Here is a 16,565-nt window from a genome sequence, read left to right on the forward strand (position 1 = left end):
TTTCATTTGTAAAAAAAAATAACATCATACCACTAAACCAATAGGTCACTAATAATTCCTAAATGCATTGTTTTAAAATTCCTATATAGTACTTGTTAATAAATATATTTAACTCTAACAATGTGGTAAATGACATTTTAATGAGGAGAAAAAAAAAGTTAGAGTAGCATTTGTTGGGCTGAAATATGTATTTAAAAGTGGCCTGGAATGTGTATAGGTAAGCCCATACATTAATTAAAGATTTAAAGCCCTCGTTATTTCATTCTATTCATCGCCTCCCTCAATTAACAGGTATAATTTTAAGTTATTGTTGAATTGATTATTGTTAAATTATTCTGCTGCTGGTATTTAGCAAATGGCACTTTTTTCACTGGAGGACGTTTCAAAGCACGATAACAAAAACGATTGTTGGCTTATTATTTCAGGAAAGGTACGTCAGATCATTCTTATTATTATTATTATATATACAAATCTTCATTTGTACGTGCATTTCTATTTTACTGTAATAAACCCAATTTTAACTTGGTTTGGGATTGAAAATTTTACCAACGGTAATAGAATATAAGTGTTTTCAACCTCCCATATATATTGTACATGTTGTAATGATATTATTATTTAGTGTATGGTTGGTTCACGTGCTGCGATTCCTTGATGTGAGGATGTTGCGCTCTAAGTCGCATAATGCGTGATGCGCACGATGGGATTTGGTAGTTAGCAATCAAAATATTTTCTATAAATAGCTTTTTAGTGTTTTTTAATGAAAAATGCCTCGCACATGTGGTGATGCGTGCGCATCACGCATCTGCTTTTATGGATGGAAGCGCATGGGAGTGCATCGCGCATTTTTAAAAGGGTTGGTGATATGAGAATGGAAATATAAGGTTGGTGTACTGAAAATTGAAAAATATCAGGATGCGTTATAACGAGGCCGAGCAAAATAGGGAGGTTGGGTCGGGTAACTGGTCAGTACGGGTTTGGGTCATCTCTAGTTTGGTTCACGTCAAAATAGGTTTGGGTCCAAGCGGGTAGATTTTACTTACCAACCGTAGCAAAACTTATATGCAAAATAGTATCATGATTATTCAACATTATTATTTGGGTAACAAATGGATGAACTTGAATCAACTACAAAAGTTGTTATAGAGCTATGAAGTGATCACATATCCAAACAAAATGAATACTAGAAGCTCAATACTTCAAATACAAGATCACAATGCTTAATAAGTGAGAAAGAAAAATCAACGACGGATTGAAGGTAACTGAAATTAACATTAATGATTTGATTCAAGTGATCAAAGACTAAACCAAGCATGTCAAAACAATTGTTAGATTCGTTCTTAGATGGGAAGTGAAGTATTACTTGATTTATATCTCGAGAAAGATTTATGCGTTTGTTGATGGAGTGAGATCTTCAAGGTATTTTGAGGATCAAACATCAGAGGACTGAGTTGAAAGGAGGAAACTGTATTTGCAAAGCGTATCAAAAGCAGATGACCCATTCCTTTCTTCGTCTTTGTTTACCTAATATGACCCGTATTTTCTTTGTTTAACCCTGATCTGGCCCGCAATTATTTATTTTATTTTTTTAAGTGTGCCAAGTTAGACCCTCTTCAAGATCATGTATTACCCAAAACAATCCACAGTATAAGTTTGAAGTCCAAATGAAAGCATTTTCAATTGTTCGAGCTAGAATTGCCGGTGTGCTAATTATAACAGAGGGGAACTCTCAATATATGCAGAAAGCGAATCTTACAGTAGCCTATATCGGGCCAATGGGCCATAAACTAATGAAACAGAACTAGCTAGATACACAATATAGGAATGTGTGAAATTTGGAACAAGAGGAATATATGTAATCTACTATGTAGAGATTTATAATAAACAAGTCATGGTCAACTAGTTATTGGTGTTTTGTGCTGTTGTTGTGATGTAGGTGTACGATGTTACACCGTTTCTGGATGATCATCCAGGAGGTGATGAAATGCTGGTGTTAGCCACTAGTAAGACCGTCTCTTTTTCTTTACATCTATCATATCATTTCTTGATCGATATTTGAAAAAAATATATGATTTTGCAGAGAAAGACGCCACCGAGGATTTTGAAGATGTGGGCCACAGTCAGAACGCAAGAAACATGCTCACAGCTTACTACGTTGGCGATATCGATATAACCACCATGCCACAAAAATATCAACACAAGTCATTGTCTACAAGCTCGGGACCGCAATCCAACAACATAGCCGTATTGGTTCTACCTTTACTCATATTGATGTTGGCCTTTGCTGTCTATTATTTTGCCAAAAAAGATAACCATGCTTCTGTTTAAGGTTTTGGTATTTACAAACTATGATATGGATGCTGGTGTTTGTGTTTATTTTTTGCTATTGTCATAATTCTTAAGTTACAAATTTAAGTTCTTGAAATTCATGAATTTAAGGATAAAACTAGATAAACGTTCAAGAGAAAATTTTCGACTCACAAATTAATAGGATACGATGAGTATTATATTTACTAAAATCATGGTTTCGTGACCGAACTAAACCATCTCTCTTTGGCATACACAAAACCACCCAAACCTATTTTTTTCATCCTTTAGCAATCCAACAAAACCAATTTGAATACTTTATTTAGAAAACTTTTTTTTAATGAAATTTATATCAGACTGTTGAGATAAAAGTTAATCATTGTTAAACTGTTGATTAAGAAAAAGAAAGGTAAAGACTACTCCAATGGCCTTAACAAATAATCATTCCTGTTATCAACAACACAACATTTACTATTGTTCTAAATAAGAATTTACACAATTTAAAGAACACCATATTGCTATTGACAAAATGATACATATAAGCATAAGCAGGTTGCGCCTGGTGCAACAATATATAGCTCGTTGAGGGATTTCCAATAACATATCAGGCCTGAATATAAAAATACAAATAATAATAGCAACAAGACACACAAACTATATGCACTTTCATTAAAAGTGCTTGTCGAATATACGTATGATAGGTACCGATGAAATGTGACTGTAATCATTCAACTCAAGGTCCTAATCTGTAAGGACCATCACCAATGTAGTTGTGACCATCCATATAAAGAGCAGTAGCAGTAGCAACATTCTGTGGATGAAGCCCATCCATGACCATAAACTGCATGTCCTCAGAAGGCTTCCAATGTCTTTTTCTTTGGTTGATGAACCAGTTATTTATTTGCTTTTGGTCCAAACCTGTTGATTCTGCCAAGGCTACCTTCTCTGACTCCTGTATCATTATTGTTCAAAGAGAAGATGAATATAAATTCATTAGTTGCAAACTGTAGGATACAAATAGGTTCACATTACACATTAGCAGATGCATATTTAGATGATGTCGCAATATTATTGGGTACATGCGCGTTGCACTTTTCGTCATCATAGTCTAAACTATGTCAAAGGTTGAAACTTGATTCTAAGATGCATATCATCATATGACCGATCGAAGCCAATTTATAACATAAAAGATCTAGACACGTACGTACATACCGAAGGATAGGGCCACTTGTAATGCAACTCCCACCAGCTTAAAAGCTTTTGTCTAGCTTCTTTGGGTAGTTTACCTTTCTTTTTTTTCTTGGATAGTTCTTGCTTCAGACTACTTAGATAACCGCTATACTTTCTCAACAAGTGATTCTTTAGCTCACGGTCTTCAGCTCGTGGATCAACTTCTGTTTCCCCGCCACTTGTGTTTTCGTGTTCTTCCTCTGAGGAACCGTTCACCTCGCAATTACTATCATCTGCTCATGCACAATAAAAATAAAATTGACAAATAAATGTTAAATTTGCATTATATCATATACATAAAATTAACATGCGTGCATTAAGTGATATCAACCAGTAAATTTCATTTGACAAATAAATGGAAGTCCCCAAACATTCTTGTGGTTAAGTGGTATGTCTCAAAATAAAATAAAAAAATGGGTTTCAAATTCTGCATTGCTTCTTTGTCATCTAGAATCATAACCAAAAGAATTCTTAGGTATTGTATTCAAAACTAATAATATATTCAAAACTAATCATATAATGTTTTCATATTTTTCTTGCTTGCCAATGCAAGATAATTGCCAAAGTTTTGGAAAATCAGATTAATAAAGGCGATAACGATCCTTGATAAATATCGATATTCATAAAACATTTATTAAAGGTTGGCAAACCGTTGATGGCCTTTTGGAGGTTGATGAATTAAGTTCGTGGTGTTGCTTCTTTTTTCTTAATTTGGTGCTGAAGTTTGTAGCTTAAAACTCTTCGGTTTTAGCGTGTTGTTTTTGTATTCAGCATCTTTCTTACTGTGTACTTGTTCTTGGTTATGTCTGGGCGTAAAGGTTGTTGAGCTTGTAATGAAAGTGGATTATTAGTGTCACGCATCTTCTAACAAATCCTTTAAAGATGGCATTGCCCATATCTCACCTAAATGAAAGCTCTCAGTACTCCAGTAGTATTACTTTTGCAAAATTGTAAATATATCTGCCAGGAATTTATCGACTAAGTTCTAGCGCTAGCCTACTGATGTCAATGTGTCACTTATCATCATCATCGTACCTAGTAAATCTCAACAATAGCAAAGCAATAGTAGGGTTTGAGGAATGTAAGATGTAGACAACCTAGTTTACCTCTACCATACATGCTTATTGCGCAGTTGAGCACATCTTTTTAAGCATTTATGATGTATTATATATTTATATATGTAGGCACAATCATGTTATAAGATTGACCAACACAGGAACACTGTGTCAAAACTTATTATAGCACACAAACAGTGTGAGTGTTAAGGGTAACATATCACAAGAAAAGGTGATAAAGACACTGGTAGCATAAGACAACAAAAATCAAAGAAATAAAAATGAAAATAATTTAAAGTGATAAAGACACTGGGAACATGAACATGGAGTAGCTAGCACTGAAACGAACAGCATCCTATGCCTGGCCACTGCAGTTTTCAAAGTCCCTCAAAAATATTCCCACACAAAAGAATGATTTAATCTTCAAAAGATTATAACACTAACATAAAAAGGTTACAAATGCACACGCACATACAGTTTGGAACTGGAAGACAATGACCAGACCGATGTTTCCACTCTCCCGAGGTACGTATGAAGTAAGAGATTACATAACACAAAAATATTTATTTTATTAGTTTAACAATATAATATAAAAATTAAACAATGAATATGGTCTTCTGGTTCAATACCTTATTTAATTGATTTTTTTTTATTACTTCTTGATGATGTTACTAGGTAGGTCAGACCTATAGCGTCAAAATCAGTATGGACGGTTAACATCTCGTCTTATAAAAGTTTACTCAAGTATCAAAGGTAATTCAAAATGTTAAAAAAAAGTGTATATTTATTTATAGCAAACTATTATGGTGTTAGTTATTTTATTTGTATAAATTTATATTTTTTTTTTCAAAAGTTTATTTTTATTTATTTATTTATTTATACTATACAACGTTTACAATAAAGTGGCATGCAAACAGGCAACAAGCTGTGCCGCAACCCCCTAAATTTATATTAAATTTCTCTTAAAATAATTTATATCTTCAACTAATAAGGATTATATTGTTTTTTTATTAGAGAACATAAATTACTCAACACACTATACACTCGTGATTTCTATATAGGGTTTTCTCTTTTTCTCCTGCAGCTTAATAATAAATTGGTCAGATTTTGTTCTTCAACTGCAGAGAACAATGAATGGTAGAAATCTAGACAGACCAAATTTGACAATTAACAAACTCCCAGTTTCTTTACCTTTTCCTACACTTGTTAATAAATAAAATTTAGAAGGGACAAAACAAATTTCTTATAATAACACTGAAAAAAAAATAAAACCAAACACAAACAATGAATGACATTAATTTATGCAGAAATGGAGAACAAAAATGGGGTTACCCTGAGAGACAAAGATCCGATCAGCATTTGCGGAGGACGAAGAGGAGGAGATCGTAAGTGTGGAAAGCTGAGATTCGATCCGTCGCATGAATTCCATAGCTTCTTGGATTGGTCTTGTGAGCTCCTCTTTATACTTGATTAACATGTCATAATATGCTTCCTAATAATTATCAAAATTATCATAAGTTTAAGAATCCAAACCCATATTGATCAACATATATTAATTCACAGATCCAGGCGTCCTGCGTCCTGGGGTTGGTGGTCCAGTGACTGAAACAAAGTCTCTAAACACCCAAAATATTTTGAGTTCAAGTCCCGAGAAGTAAAAAAAAATTCTTTCAGAAAAAGATATCACGGATCCGGGTGTACCATGAACTGATCAAGCTCGGGGTCTTCGCAGCCACTATTAGCTCGTTGTCGAGCCTCGTACTCTAGCCTAACCGCGGTCAGCCTCTCCAAAACTTCTGGTGGAGCTCCCACCTATACATATATATAGAACATATTAATTATCCTTTAAATATGATCTATATTTTATAACAAGTTGTTTTATTTATTGATTAAATAAGTACTTAGGTCACCTTTTGACAATCCATGTACGCTTGAAGTAAGTTAGAATAGTGAGGATGAGAAATTATCTTAGCTTTTAGAGCTTCATCTTCATTCATCACGTTATGGGCGCCACCGCTTTCAATCTTTACTACGGGTTGATGATGATATTGAAAGCCTCCAGGTCCATACAAGCAAGTGGTATCAGGAGCAACAACTGATCCTCCATAGAAGAAAGTTGTGCCTGTATTACTGCTGCTACTATTCTGGCCCATGTAATCTTCCATCAAGAAACTTAAAACCCTAAACAAGGAGCCCGAATCGAATGATAATATCTTATGAGTGAATCAGATGTTATTGAGCAAGAATCAAGTGAATGTTTGAAAATTGATTGTGATAAGGGAGAGAGAGTGCTGCAGATGATGAATGTTGAATTATGTTTTTTTTCTTTCCAATATTTTCAAACACTTTTCATTTGCTGTGTGACTGTGTGTTAAGTTTTAATACATAGAGGAGTAAATTAAATACATTTTCCATCTTGTTGTGTTAAAATTCTGTCCTCTCAATTTCGTAATTACCACACCATTCTATGTTTACAGTTTAATTGATTACGAATGTACTATAATACATGGTGAGGTCATGCATGTAGTAAATAATATCTTCTCTAGGTTTTTTTTTCTACATGTATAATATAGAGAGGATAGAGGGAGACTCGAATTAACTTGGGATGAACGAATTAGAAATGATTTACTAGGGTTGCAGCTCTTTAAGGACATGGTTCATAATACGAGTTGTTGCACATGTAGGATTAAGGTTATGGATTTTTGGTGTATGAAATTTTTGTGTCTCAACTTTGTCGGGGCATAGATTCTACTATGTCTTAAGTGGACTTTACTCTTTCACTCTTTCACCATTTGTACGGTTATTGGTACATGGATGTTTGTTGTTTGTGTTTGGAGTATGGGTGTTTAAGGTTCGGTTTTGACAGTTTTTAGGCCAAATCGTAAACCAAACCGTTATTAATGCTTTTGGGTCATCGACAACCGAAACCAAACCATTGAAAATCAAAACTAAACAAAAATGAATTGTTACTAATGGTTTGGTTCATGTTTAAGTTCACGATTTAAACTTGTTGAGCCTTTATAAAAATTGAATAAATATTAAATGAAAACTATTAGTGTTTTCACGCCGTTCTTGCTCCACTCTCCTTGTAAACGGACTAGAAGAGATTAAAGTGATTCATTGAGGGTTACTTTAATGGAGATATACGTACGCAAATTGACAATTCAACTTACAAGCAAGGGGTTTGAGTGATTGAGAAAGACTTGAATGGAGAAAAATAGTCGAATGATGATACATAAAATAATACAATTTAGGAGATACCTAAATAGTATGTTCAAAAGAATGAAACAAAAACTAATACAATTCAGGAGATCATATGGGGTGTTCAAAAAAATTCGAATCCATATTCGAAATATCCGAAAATCCAAATCAGAATCCAAATTATCTGAAAAATCGAATTTTCGGATTCGGATAGTGATTTTGAAAATTTTTCGGATAGTTCGGATATCCAAACTATCCGAAATATTTTTAATTATTATATAAGAAATATTATTTATAAATTTGGATAATTTTTTGGATATTTCAGATATTTTGGATAATTTTCGGATACTTCGGATAATTTTTCAGATATTTTAGATAATTTTAGGATATTTTGGATATTTTTCCGGATATTTCGGATAATTTTCGAATATTTCGGATACTTTGGATTATTTTTTGATATTTCGGATATCCGAAATATTTTTAAAAGCTGTTCTTAATTTTTTTATAATTATTAAAATTTTCAGATATTTCAGGTACCTGGGTCACTATTCAGTCGGATATCTGAAATTTCGAATTTGAATAGTGAAATCCACTATCTGAAAGATCCAGATATCTGAAACTCTAGATATTCGACTTTGAACACCCCTACATCAAGCAATATGTTAAAAGATGCAAAAATGGTCTGAAAGGGAATTGCTAGTCAATAAATGGATGCAGACACTGCTAACGATGTATTCTATTTAGAGAAAATATAAATTAAGTGATAAAAACATACTATTGAAACGAACCCTATGGAAATTAATATTGGTATCAGTAACGATGTTGGTCAGCTGGAATCGATTTGGTTTTACACGGTGTGATTACGATAACGGTACTTTGTATAGTTTAGGCTATCAAAAAATACTTTGTTTTTGGATATAGATTCATTTAAAAAAAATCATTTCAGATTTTAGTGGAGAAAAAAGTTAAATAAAACTAAGGAACAGGTCATAAAAGAATCAATTTTTAATAATTAAAAATTTTCCTTAGCCGGGATAATTTTCATTTCTAGCTTTTAAAAGACAAATGTAAACCTTTATCCCTACTCATTTCTAAATTACACCAATTTAATCATAACTGGGAATTAAACCCAAAATATCCGACCTAAAAGACTTACACCTTTATTATGTGTGCTAGTCCCATAACAGCTAGAGTAATTTTCATTTGTTAGGTCACGCATCATGTTAGTGCCTCTAAGTATTTTTCGACGCATCATTATCACTAATTTTAGCCAAAAACAAGCATAGTTGTTAATGTCTCTTAATGCTCCTATTATCATTACTACTTCAACCGCATAGGTCTTTTTAATAGAAACATTCATGCTCTATAGCGCCCTATAATACCCATGGGATGGTGTAGAGGCTTTATCGCCTCTTTAGTGCCTTTATAATGCCTGGATACTCTTAACACAATATCTTTAAGTAGATGAGGGTGGCCTTTTGGTGATAAATAAAAGATAGAAAGCTAAAGTTGGCAGGGGCGGACCTACGTATGTAGGTTCGGGTTCACGAGAAACAGTTGAGTTTCAGAAAATTACTAGAGCTATATAAAAAAATTAGAGTGAACCCAATAATAAATTTGGAACGAGACCCATACATCAAAAGTAGGAACGGTCTTAATGGTAAGCAGTATTAATTACATACTAAAGTCACATGTTCAAGGTTGTTTTAATGGACGATTGTAATTTTTACATGTACATAATTTCATCATGTGCTAGGGTATGTTTGGCAAAACTAGCTGTTAGCTGTAGCTGGAAGCTGCTACCTGGTGACTGGAAGCTGGTAGCTGTAGCTTTTTAGATATACTAAGATGTTTGGCAGAGTAGCTGGAGCTTTTGATAAAATATATAAAATTACTAAAATAGGCATAAATAAACACAATAATAGTAAATGTATTTATTTTGAAATGTTATTTAAGTAATTTAAAATATTAAAAGCTTTTAGCTATTTTTAAACGCTACTAGTAGAAGCTTTAAGTTTTAAGCCTTTTCTTCTAACCTAAAAGCTTTAAGCTCCTTAAACTAAACAAGACTTTTAATTGAGTATAGTTTTTCTTAAAAGCTTAAAGCTCTTAAAGCTTTTAAAAGCTTCCTGCCAAACATAGGCCTAGTCGCTTGCATTCTTAAATTATAATTCTTAAATTAGTTTCCTTTCTTTCTTTTTTTTTGGTGTTGCAAAACGTACCCCCATTCTCTTCATTTTTACTAAACATACCCCCTCCCTCAAATTTACATTAATAAAATTTAAACCTTTATGTTTATTCTTTGTCATTTGTCATCTTTTATTATCATAATTAATTAAAAAAAAGTTTTTTTATTATTTAAAGAGTTTTTCTTTTTCTTTTTTTAATCTTTTTTGTATTTGATAAAACATTTTTTTTGTTTTTTTAAATAACAAAAAATTGTTTATGTAAAAAACGTTTTTAAATTAAAAAGAATAAAACATTTTTTTCAACAAGTATTTTAATTTAGGGTGTGTTTTTCTTTTTAAATAATTTTTAGAGACAACTTACTTTAAAAAAGAAACACATTTATTTTTCATCAATAAAACAGGTTAACAACATATGACTTGACCAACAAGTTGGTTTTTTCTCATGTGACATTAATTTCATGCTTTCGAACTTATTAAAAAATATTTAAATAATCTTTTTGTCGAGTGTGAGACATATGATAAGATAAATATATACAAAATGTCTTATCGTTTTTATAAATGCGTTATATCATTATTCTTTAAATACATTTTATAATGATAATTATTATTATTATTATTATTATTATTATTATAAAGAACAATAAATACAAAGAGAAAAAATAAAAAAATTAAAATAAACTTTATAGTATATTTGATTTGATATTTTAAAAAAAAGATTTGAAATGACTAAAAATATTATAGGGTAGTAACATGTCAAATAAAATTATTAAAAGAAATGAAAGTATAAAGGAGGGGGTATGAAAAGTATACAAAAGGGTGCGTTTAACCTGACCTTTTTTTTTACAGGGGTGTCTAGTTTCTAGCTAGATATGCTTTGTTCATTTAATGACATTCCATTTGGCTGTTAAAAAAATTCTGAAAAGTTAGTTTCAGCCATCATGTTATATAATTTAATAGGTAAATTCATTGTAGATAGAGATCAAATTGAATTAATATGATCGATTTCATCTTTTTATGTTCAAGTGGTTCGGAAATGGCTTCATTCTTTCTAGGACGCCCGTTTTGTGATTAAGATAGATCACATGAGCCTCAAATTGTTAATAATTTGTGATAAATCTAATTGTTTTTTGTGTATTTATCTCTTATTCTCAATTAATAAATTTATGTTGACATATTTAGCTCGAGATTAGAAAACTAATGAAATAACCAGAGAAATAGTTAAAACTAATAAAATAAAATTGTTTGAATCTTAATAAGTAGATAAAAGTAGTGTAATAAGAAATTAATTATACTTTTAAAAGTTAATTGATATATGAAAAATCAAAAATCTAAGTATTTAACTTTAAAATTTAAAACTTTTTATCTCTAAAATCAAAATACTAATTTCTCTAAAGGTCAACTCACTTTTTAATGAGTCGGGTTCAGGCTGATCCGTTTAAGAAAACAAGTCATGTCAGCCGACCCAAAACATATTTTTTTTTAACTTAAGCCACCCTTACCCGACCCAAAATTTCTCTATGTTCAGTCCATAAAATGTATCAACAAACAATAGTGAACCTACGGGGGAAATTTTATGTATCCCTCACTAAAACTTGGTATTAATCATTTAATTGTTTTGAGTAAAAATCATGCAATTTAAAGGAGGAGACAGGGCAGTTGGGAAAGGGTTCAAGTGGGTCCAAATAAAGGCACTAGTCGCGCGGAAACAACGCGGGAGCTGTTTCCAGATTCCCAAAACACCAAAACGTCAATTCAGAAGTATTATTTCAAACCTTTTCTTTTTTTTAGTTTTTACATTTAACCAAATAAAATAATGTTTAACGTCACGTTCGATGATATTTCGATAGTTCAATGGTTTGAAGCTAAAAAATAAAGAAGAAAGATACCAATCTACCATGAAATCAAATGAATAATAAACAATTCGATACTCCCTCTTATATAAACTATGAAGCATATGCGAGGAAACTATAAACTGTAACATCTTTAACTACAACCTTTATAAATGCGTATATGTTTTTTGCAACAAAGGAGATGGAGACCTATTAGGAAACTTTAACAGGGCTTTCACTTTAGTTGCAGTTGGTCACCTTTAGACAGGGGTGTGGGGGCTTCAACGGGGGCGCTAGAGCCCCTCCGCTCGCGCCTCCAGGCGTTAACACCACACCACCAGGGGCGCTAGCGGGGCGCTAGAGGGCAAATAGAGGCAGGCGTGAGCTTGGTAGCGGGAGAAGAGAGAGAGGAAGTCACGTTGTTTTTAGCAAAAAGAGCCGTTGGCTCGTATTAAATTAAAAAAAAATATTTTATTAAACTTTTAATATATACCTTTATAAAATATACTCCATTTCACAATTATACACCTTTTCTCCTAAAATCCTCTCAAAATTAACAAAAAAAAAATGTCGTGGTTCTCGTCTGATTCCGACTCCTCCGAAGAGGATGATTTGCTTCTTCAAGTAGGGGGAGTTTTGACCGCAACCGTGGTGGATCTTTTGCAAAATCAAGCCCAGCAACCTCGAGTCCCGAGAGTTAGAGCACCACCTCGTGATCGTGATCGATCGGGTGCTAACGATACTTTGATGTGTGTTTTTTTAATATTTTATGTGTTTTTTTAATAATATGTTATTTGAATATATTTATAAAAAAAAAAAAAAATTCGCTGGAGCCCCTGCTGGAGCCCCTTCACACCAGGGGTCAGGGGCTCCAACACTCCCCTTATCCAGTTTCTCTCTCTGTCACACGTCATAATATTATTTGTTCTTGGCTCTGCTGGAGCCCCACTAAAACCCCCACACCCCTTAGTCTTAGTCTCATCGCATTAGGGGTCTTCAACTTCCTAGTGTTTTCGGCTACGGAGCCCACGGTAGTAACTTAATTTTACTAAGACTTGAAAAAAACACTATAAACCTATTAAATAGTATTAAGGTTTATTGGATTTTAATAATCCAACTTTGGTCTATTGGCCGATATTAATCCTAACTTAAGAAATTCCTTAAAATAATCCTAACTTTCACTCCATTGGCCTCCACTGAGCCTTTTCTTAACAGGAACTAACTCAGCTAGTTTTAGGACAAAATATGTCATTTCTACAATTTGAGGAGGACAAACGAAAAATGTAAATTAACTTAATAACTTAATGACATAGGCGCCACCACCACCGTGGTCGCCGCCACCGACACCACGACCCTCGACACCGCCGCCACCACCACCACCACGACCGCCGCCATCAACACCGCCATTACCACCGCGACCTCCGCCATTGCCTCCACCGCCACCACCGGTGGCGGAGGCCGCAATGGTGGTGGTGACGATGTCGACGACGGCGGTCGTGGTGGTGGTGGTGGCAGTGTCGAGGGTCGCGGTGTCGGTGGCGGCGACCGCGGTGGTGGTTGCGCCCATTTCGTTAAGTTTTTAAGTTAATTTATATTTTTCGTTTATCCCCCTAAATTTGTAGAAATGACATATTTTGCGCTAAAACTAACTGGGTTAGTTCATGTTAAAAAAAGGCTCAGTGGAGACCAACAGAGTGAAAGCTGGGATTATTCTAGGGAATTTCTTAAATTGAGATTAATATCGGCCAATAGGCCAAAGTTTGGATTATTAAAATCCAATAAACCTAGTATTAAACATATGGAATAAAAATTATAATTGGTTTGATAATTGGTTACAAGCTGATTTAATAGATATTCCTCACTTGTGGCTTAGTTGTAGGGAGAATTGGATTTTTCAGCGATTACTCAAGTTCAATCCTCACTGATGTCAATTTGGGTGGATATTAACAATGGATTTGAGCTAGGTCTTACTGGGTTGCCAGTTCAGATCCCGAGCCTACCGTGGTTTTCATCCCACTGTGGGTTACGCCAGAGACATCTGCTCTTGTAACAGCACAACGACTGTCAAATGGCAGTCAGCGGTATGTTTTTCCTGGGAAACGCCCAAGCCAAACTTTGAAGCCAGCGTGAGCGTGATTAAGACAACATAGTTTGGCCGGCTCTCCAAATTGGAGAGTCGGTGACCCAAACAAAAAAAGAAAGTCGTCGTTCTAAAAAACAAAGCTGATTTAATAGATTGGTTTAGGTGTGTGTGTGGTGCGGCTAGGTGCGGTTTTCAGCTAAAACCAAACAGAAAACCAAAACTTCGATTTTAGAGTTTTTGAAATCGTTCGGTGTCTGTTTTTCAATTTTTGTCATTTAAGTTTAAAATTTTTAGGCAGAAAAAAAGTTGTTAAAAATATTGAATTTAAGTATAAATAATTTTATTAATTTGTAAAATAATATACTATTATACATTTGATCATAAATATTTGAGATACATATTAATTGAATTCTTATAAATTACTTAATATGAATACAAAAAAAACAATAATTTAGAAATTCAGTTCGGTTTTTCGGTTTTTACAAAAACATAAATCAAATCATCGATTTTTGTTTCGGTTCGATTTTTTCACTTTGGGTTTTTCGAGTTTTTTTGGTTTCAGATCAGATTTTTCTATTTCTTGCGCACCTCTAGATTGCTTTCATATTATGTTGTTACATTTTTCTAAGACCTCTTCCAAAGACTTGCAAGGGTTTATTAATATGCCTTTAAAGACCTATAAAGTACGCCAATAAAAAATGTCACATTACGCCTAACTTTCATGTCAAACATGAATTCATGAAACATGTGTGCATGATAGAGTGATTCGCACTTTAGGGTTCCCAATTGTTCTTCTACAAAGTGACATTATTTTAAGAAAAGCTTTCAATTGTATCCTGCACTAAGATTCCCTTCACCTGCTAAGATTCCACACTCCTGCTGTCTGCAACCAGTTCAAACCCAGTTTCTTCATATATTTCATAGCTTTTGACATGACAATTGTAATATCTAGCCTCTCATACCATTAATATTGTCTCTCTCCCTCCAATGAGTTCACATACTTGTTTTTGTTGTCTAAACGTAGACCTTCCAGGAGGTCACTCATCATGGTAGTACTTTCACCGAGCATGTTTAATTGTAAAGTTTATCAATCAATCAATCATGCCCAGTAAGAATCCCACCGACAGCAAAGCTATAAGTAGAGTCTGGGAAGGGTGGGATGTAGGCACACCGTACCTCTATCCAAAGGAATAAAGAGGTGGCTTCCAGAGAGACCCTCGGCTCTAAGTACATGTGTATGAAGCAAAATAAAGGAAATCAAAGTTTAACAGTTATATAAAAACTACTACTAATTATAATAATATTAATAATAAGATCACAGTTTAACAGCTATATAAAAGCTAATAATAATAATATATGTAATGGAAATACCATTATGGTATGTGACCTAAATAAGTTAAGTCTAAGCCCTAAGGTATTCAATTCTCTCTAAAAATCCTTAATTTTAATTCTACTTCTCCACGAATTCCTATCCTCAACCATGTCCTCGGAGATGTTTAGGTCTATCAAATCATGCCTAATCCTCTCATCCCAAGTCAATTTCGGTCGTCCTCTACCCCTCCTCCCCTCTATAGTAATGTTTTCTACGGATCTAACAGGATTCGTCGTCTGTCTTCTCTTTACATGTCCAAACCATCTCAATCTCCACTCTCTTATCTTGTCTGCTATGTTCGCCACCCCTAATCTCACGCGAAACACAACGTTTCTTATTCGGTCTAGCCTTGTGTGCCCACACATCCAACGTAGCATTCTCATTTCTGCTACCTCCATCTTCCGCACTTGTGCCTTCTTGATGGCCCAACAATCTGTTCCATATAGCATTGCAGGTCTAACTGCCACCCTATAGAATTTTCCCTTTAGTTTAGTCGGGAAACTCTTGTCGCACAATATACCTGTGGCTGCTTTCCATCTACACCATCCTACCTGAACTCGGTGGGTCACATCACTGTCTAATTCCCCATCGCTCTGTACAAATGATCCTAAATACTTGAACTTCGTTACCTATGGGACCACCTGCCTTTCAATTGTGATCTGTGCGTCTTCATTGTCGTTTATCCCACCAAAATCACAGTGGAGGTACTCCGTCTTAGATCGGCTAATCTTTAAACCTTCTGTCTCTAAGGTTGTTCGCCACTCCTCAAGCCTCATGTTTAGATCTTGTTTTTTCTCAGCAAGTAACACAATATCGTCTGCGAACATCATGCACCACGGGAGAGTCCCCTGAATCGACTTTGACAACTCATCCAAGACTACTGTAAAAAGAAACGGGCTCAACGCTGACCCCTGGTGAAGACCTACCTCTACAGGAAAGAAATCAGTATCCCCCACTGGCGCACGGACACTTGTTTCACTCCTGGTATACATATCCATAATTATCTCTATGTATTTCCTGGGCACTCTTCTACCCTCCAAGCACTCCCGGAGCACCTGTCGTGGCACACTGTCGTAGGCCTTTTCTAGGTCAATAAACACCATATGTAGATCACGCTTCTTCTCCCTATACTTTTCCATTAATCTTCATATAAGGTGTATTGCCTCTGTGGTGGAACGCCCGGGCATGAAGCCAAATTGGTTGACCGTAACCTGAGTTTCTCGTATAAGTCTACCATCAATCACTCTTTCCCATAGCTTCATAGTATGACTTAGTAGTTTGATTCCTCGGTAGTTACCACAA

The 16,565-nt window shown here is 34.3% G+C and overlaps 1 protein-coding gene and 1 pseudogene across 2 annotated transcripts; one reads left to right on the forward strand and one right to left on the reverse strand.

The window, feature by feature from the left end:
• The first annotated feature begins 355 nt into the window (after positions 1-355).
• Positions 356-2,396, forward strand: LOC143536715 (cytochrome b5 pseudogene; annotated as a pseudogene). The gene is made up of 3 exons (XR_013135925.1): positions 356-430; positions 1,934-2,000; positions 2,078-2,396. The product of XR_013135925.1 is annotated as a cytochrome b5 pseudogene (transcript).
• A 619-nt stretch (positions 2,397-3,015) lies between these two features.
• Positions 3,016-6,795, reverse strand: LOC143536706 (homeobox protein knotted-1-like 2). The gene is made up of 5 exons (XM_077030640.1): positions 6,500-6,795; positions 6,291-6,401; positions 5,922-6,081; positions 3,517-3,767; positions 3,016-3,256 (listed from the first exon to the last, which is right to left on the reverse strand). Exons 1-5 carry the CDS (start codon positions 6,752-6,754, stop codon positions 3,038-3,040), a joined length of 996 nt encoding a protein of 331 aa, XP_076886755.1. The 5' UTR covers positions 6,755-6,795; the 3' UTR covers positions 3,016-3,037.
• Between the last annotated feature and the right edge of the window lie 9,770 nt (positions 6,796-16,565).

Source organism: Bidens hawaiensis, unplaced genomic scaffold (genome assembly GCF_021521415.1).
Source record: "Bidens hawaiensis isolate Kalapana, Puna unplaced genomic scaffold, B.hawaiensis_p1.1 tig00010895_1, whole genome shotgun sequence".
Taxonomy (NCBI): domain Eukaryota; kingdom Viridiplantae; phylum Streptophyta; class Magnoliopsida; order Asterales; family Asteraceae; genus Bidens; species Bidens hawaiensis.

Bases quoted from the DNA above. Each gene is read 5' to 3' on its own strand.
- LOC143536706 (XM_077030640.1), bottom strand. From the start codon at position 6,754: ATGGAAGATTACATGGGCCAGAATAGTAGCAGCAGTAATACAGGCACA. The intron at 6,402-6,499 runs GTGACCTAAGTA...ATATATGTATAG, and splicing joins CGTACATGGATTGTCAAAAG to GTGGGAGCTCCACCAGAAGT. The intron at 6,082-6,290 runs GTACACCCGGAT...GATAATTATTAG, and splicing joins CCGAGCTTGATCAGTTCATG to GAAGCATATTATGACATGTT.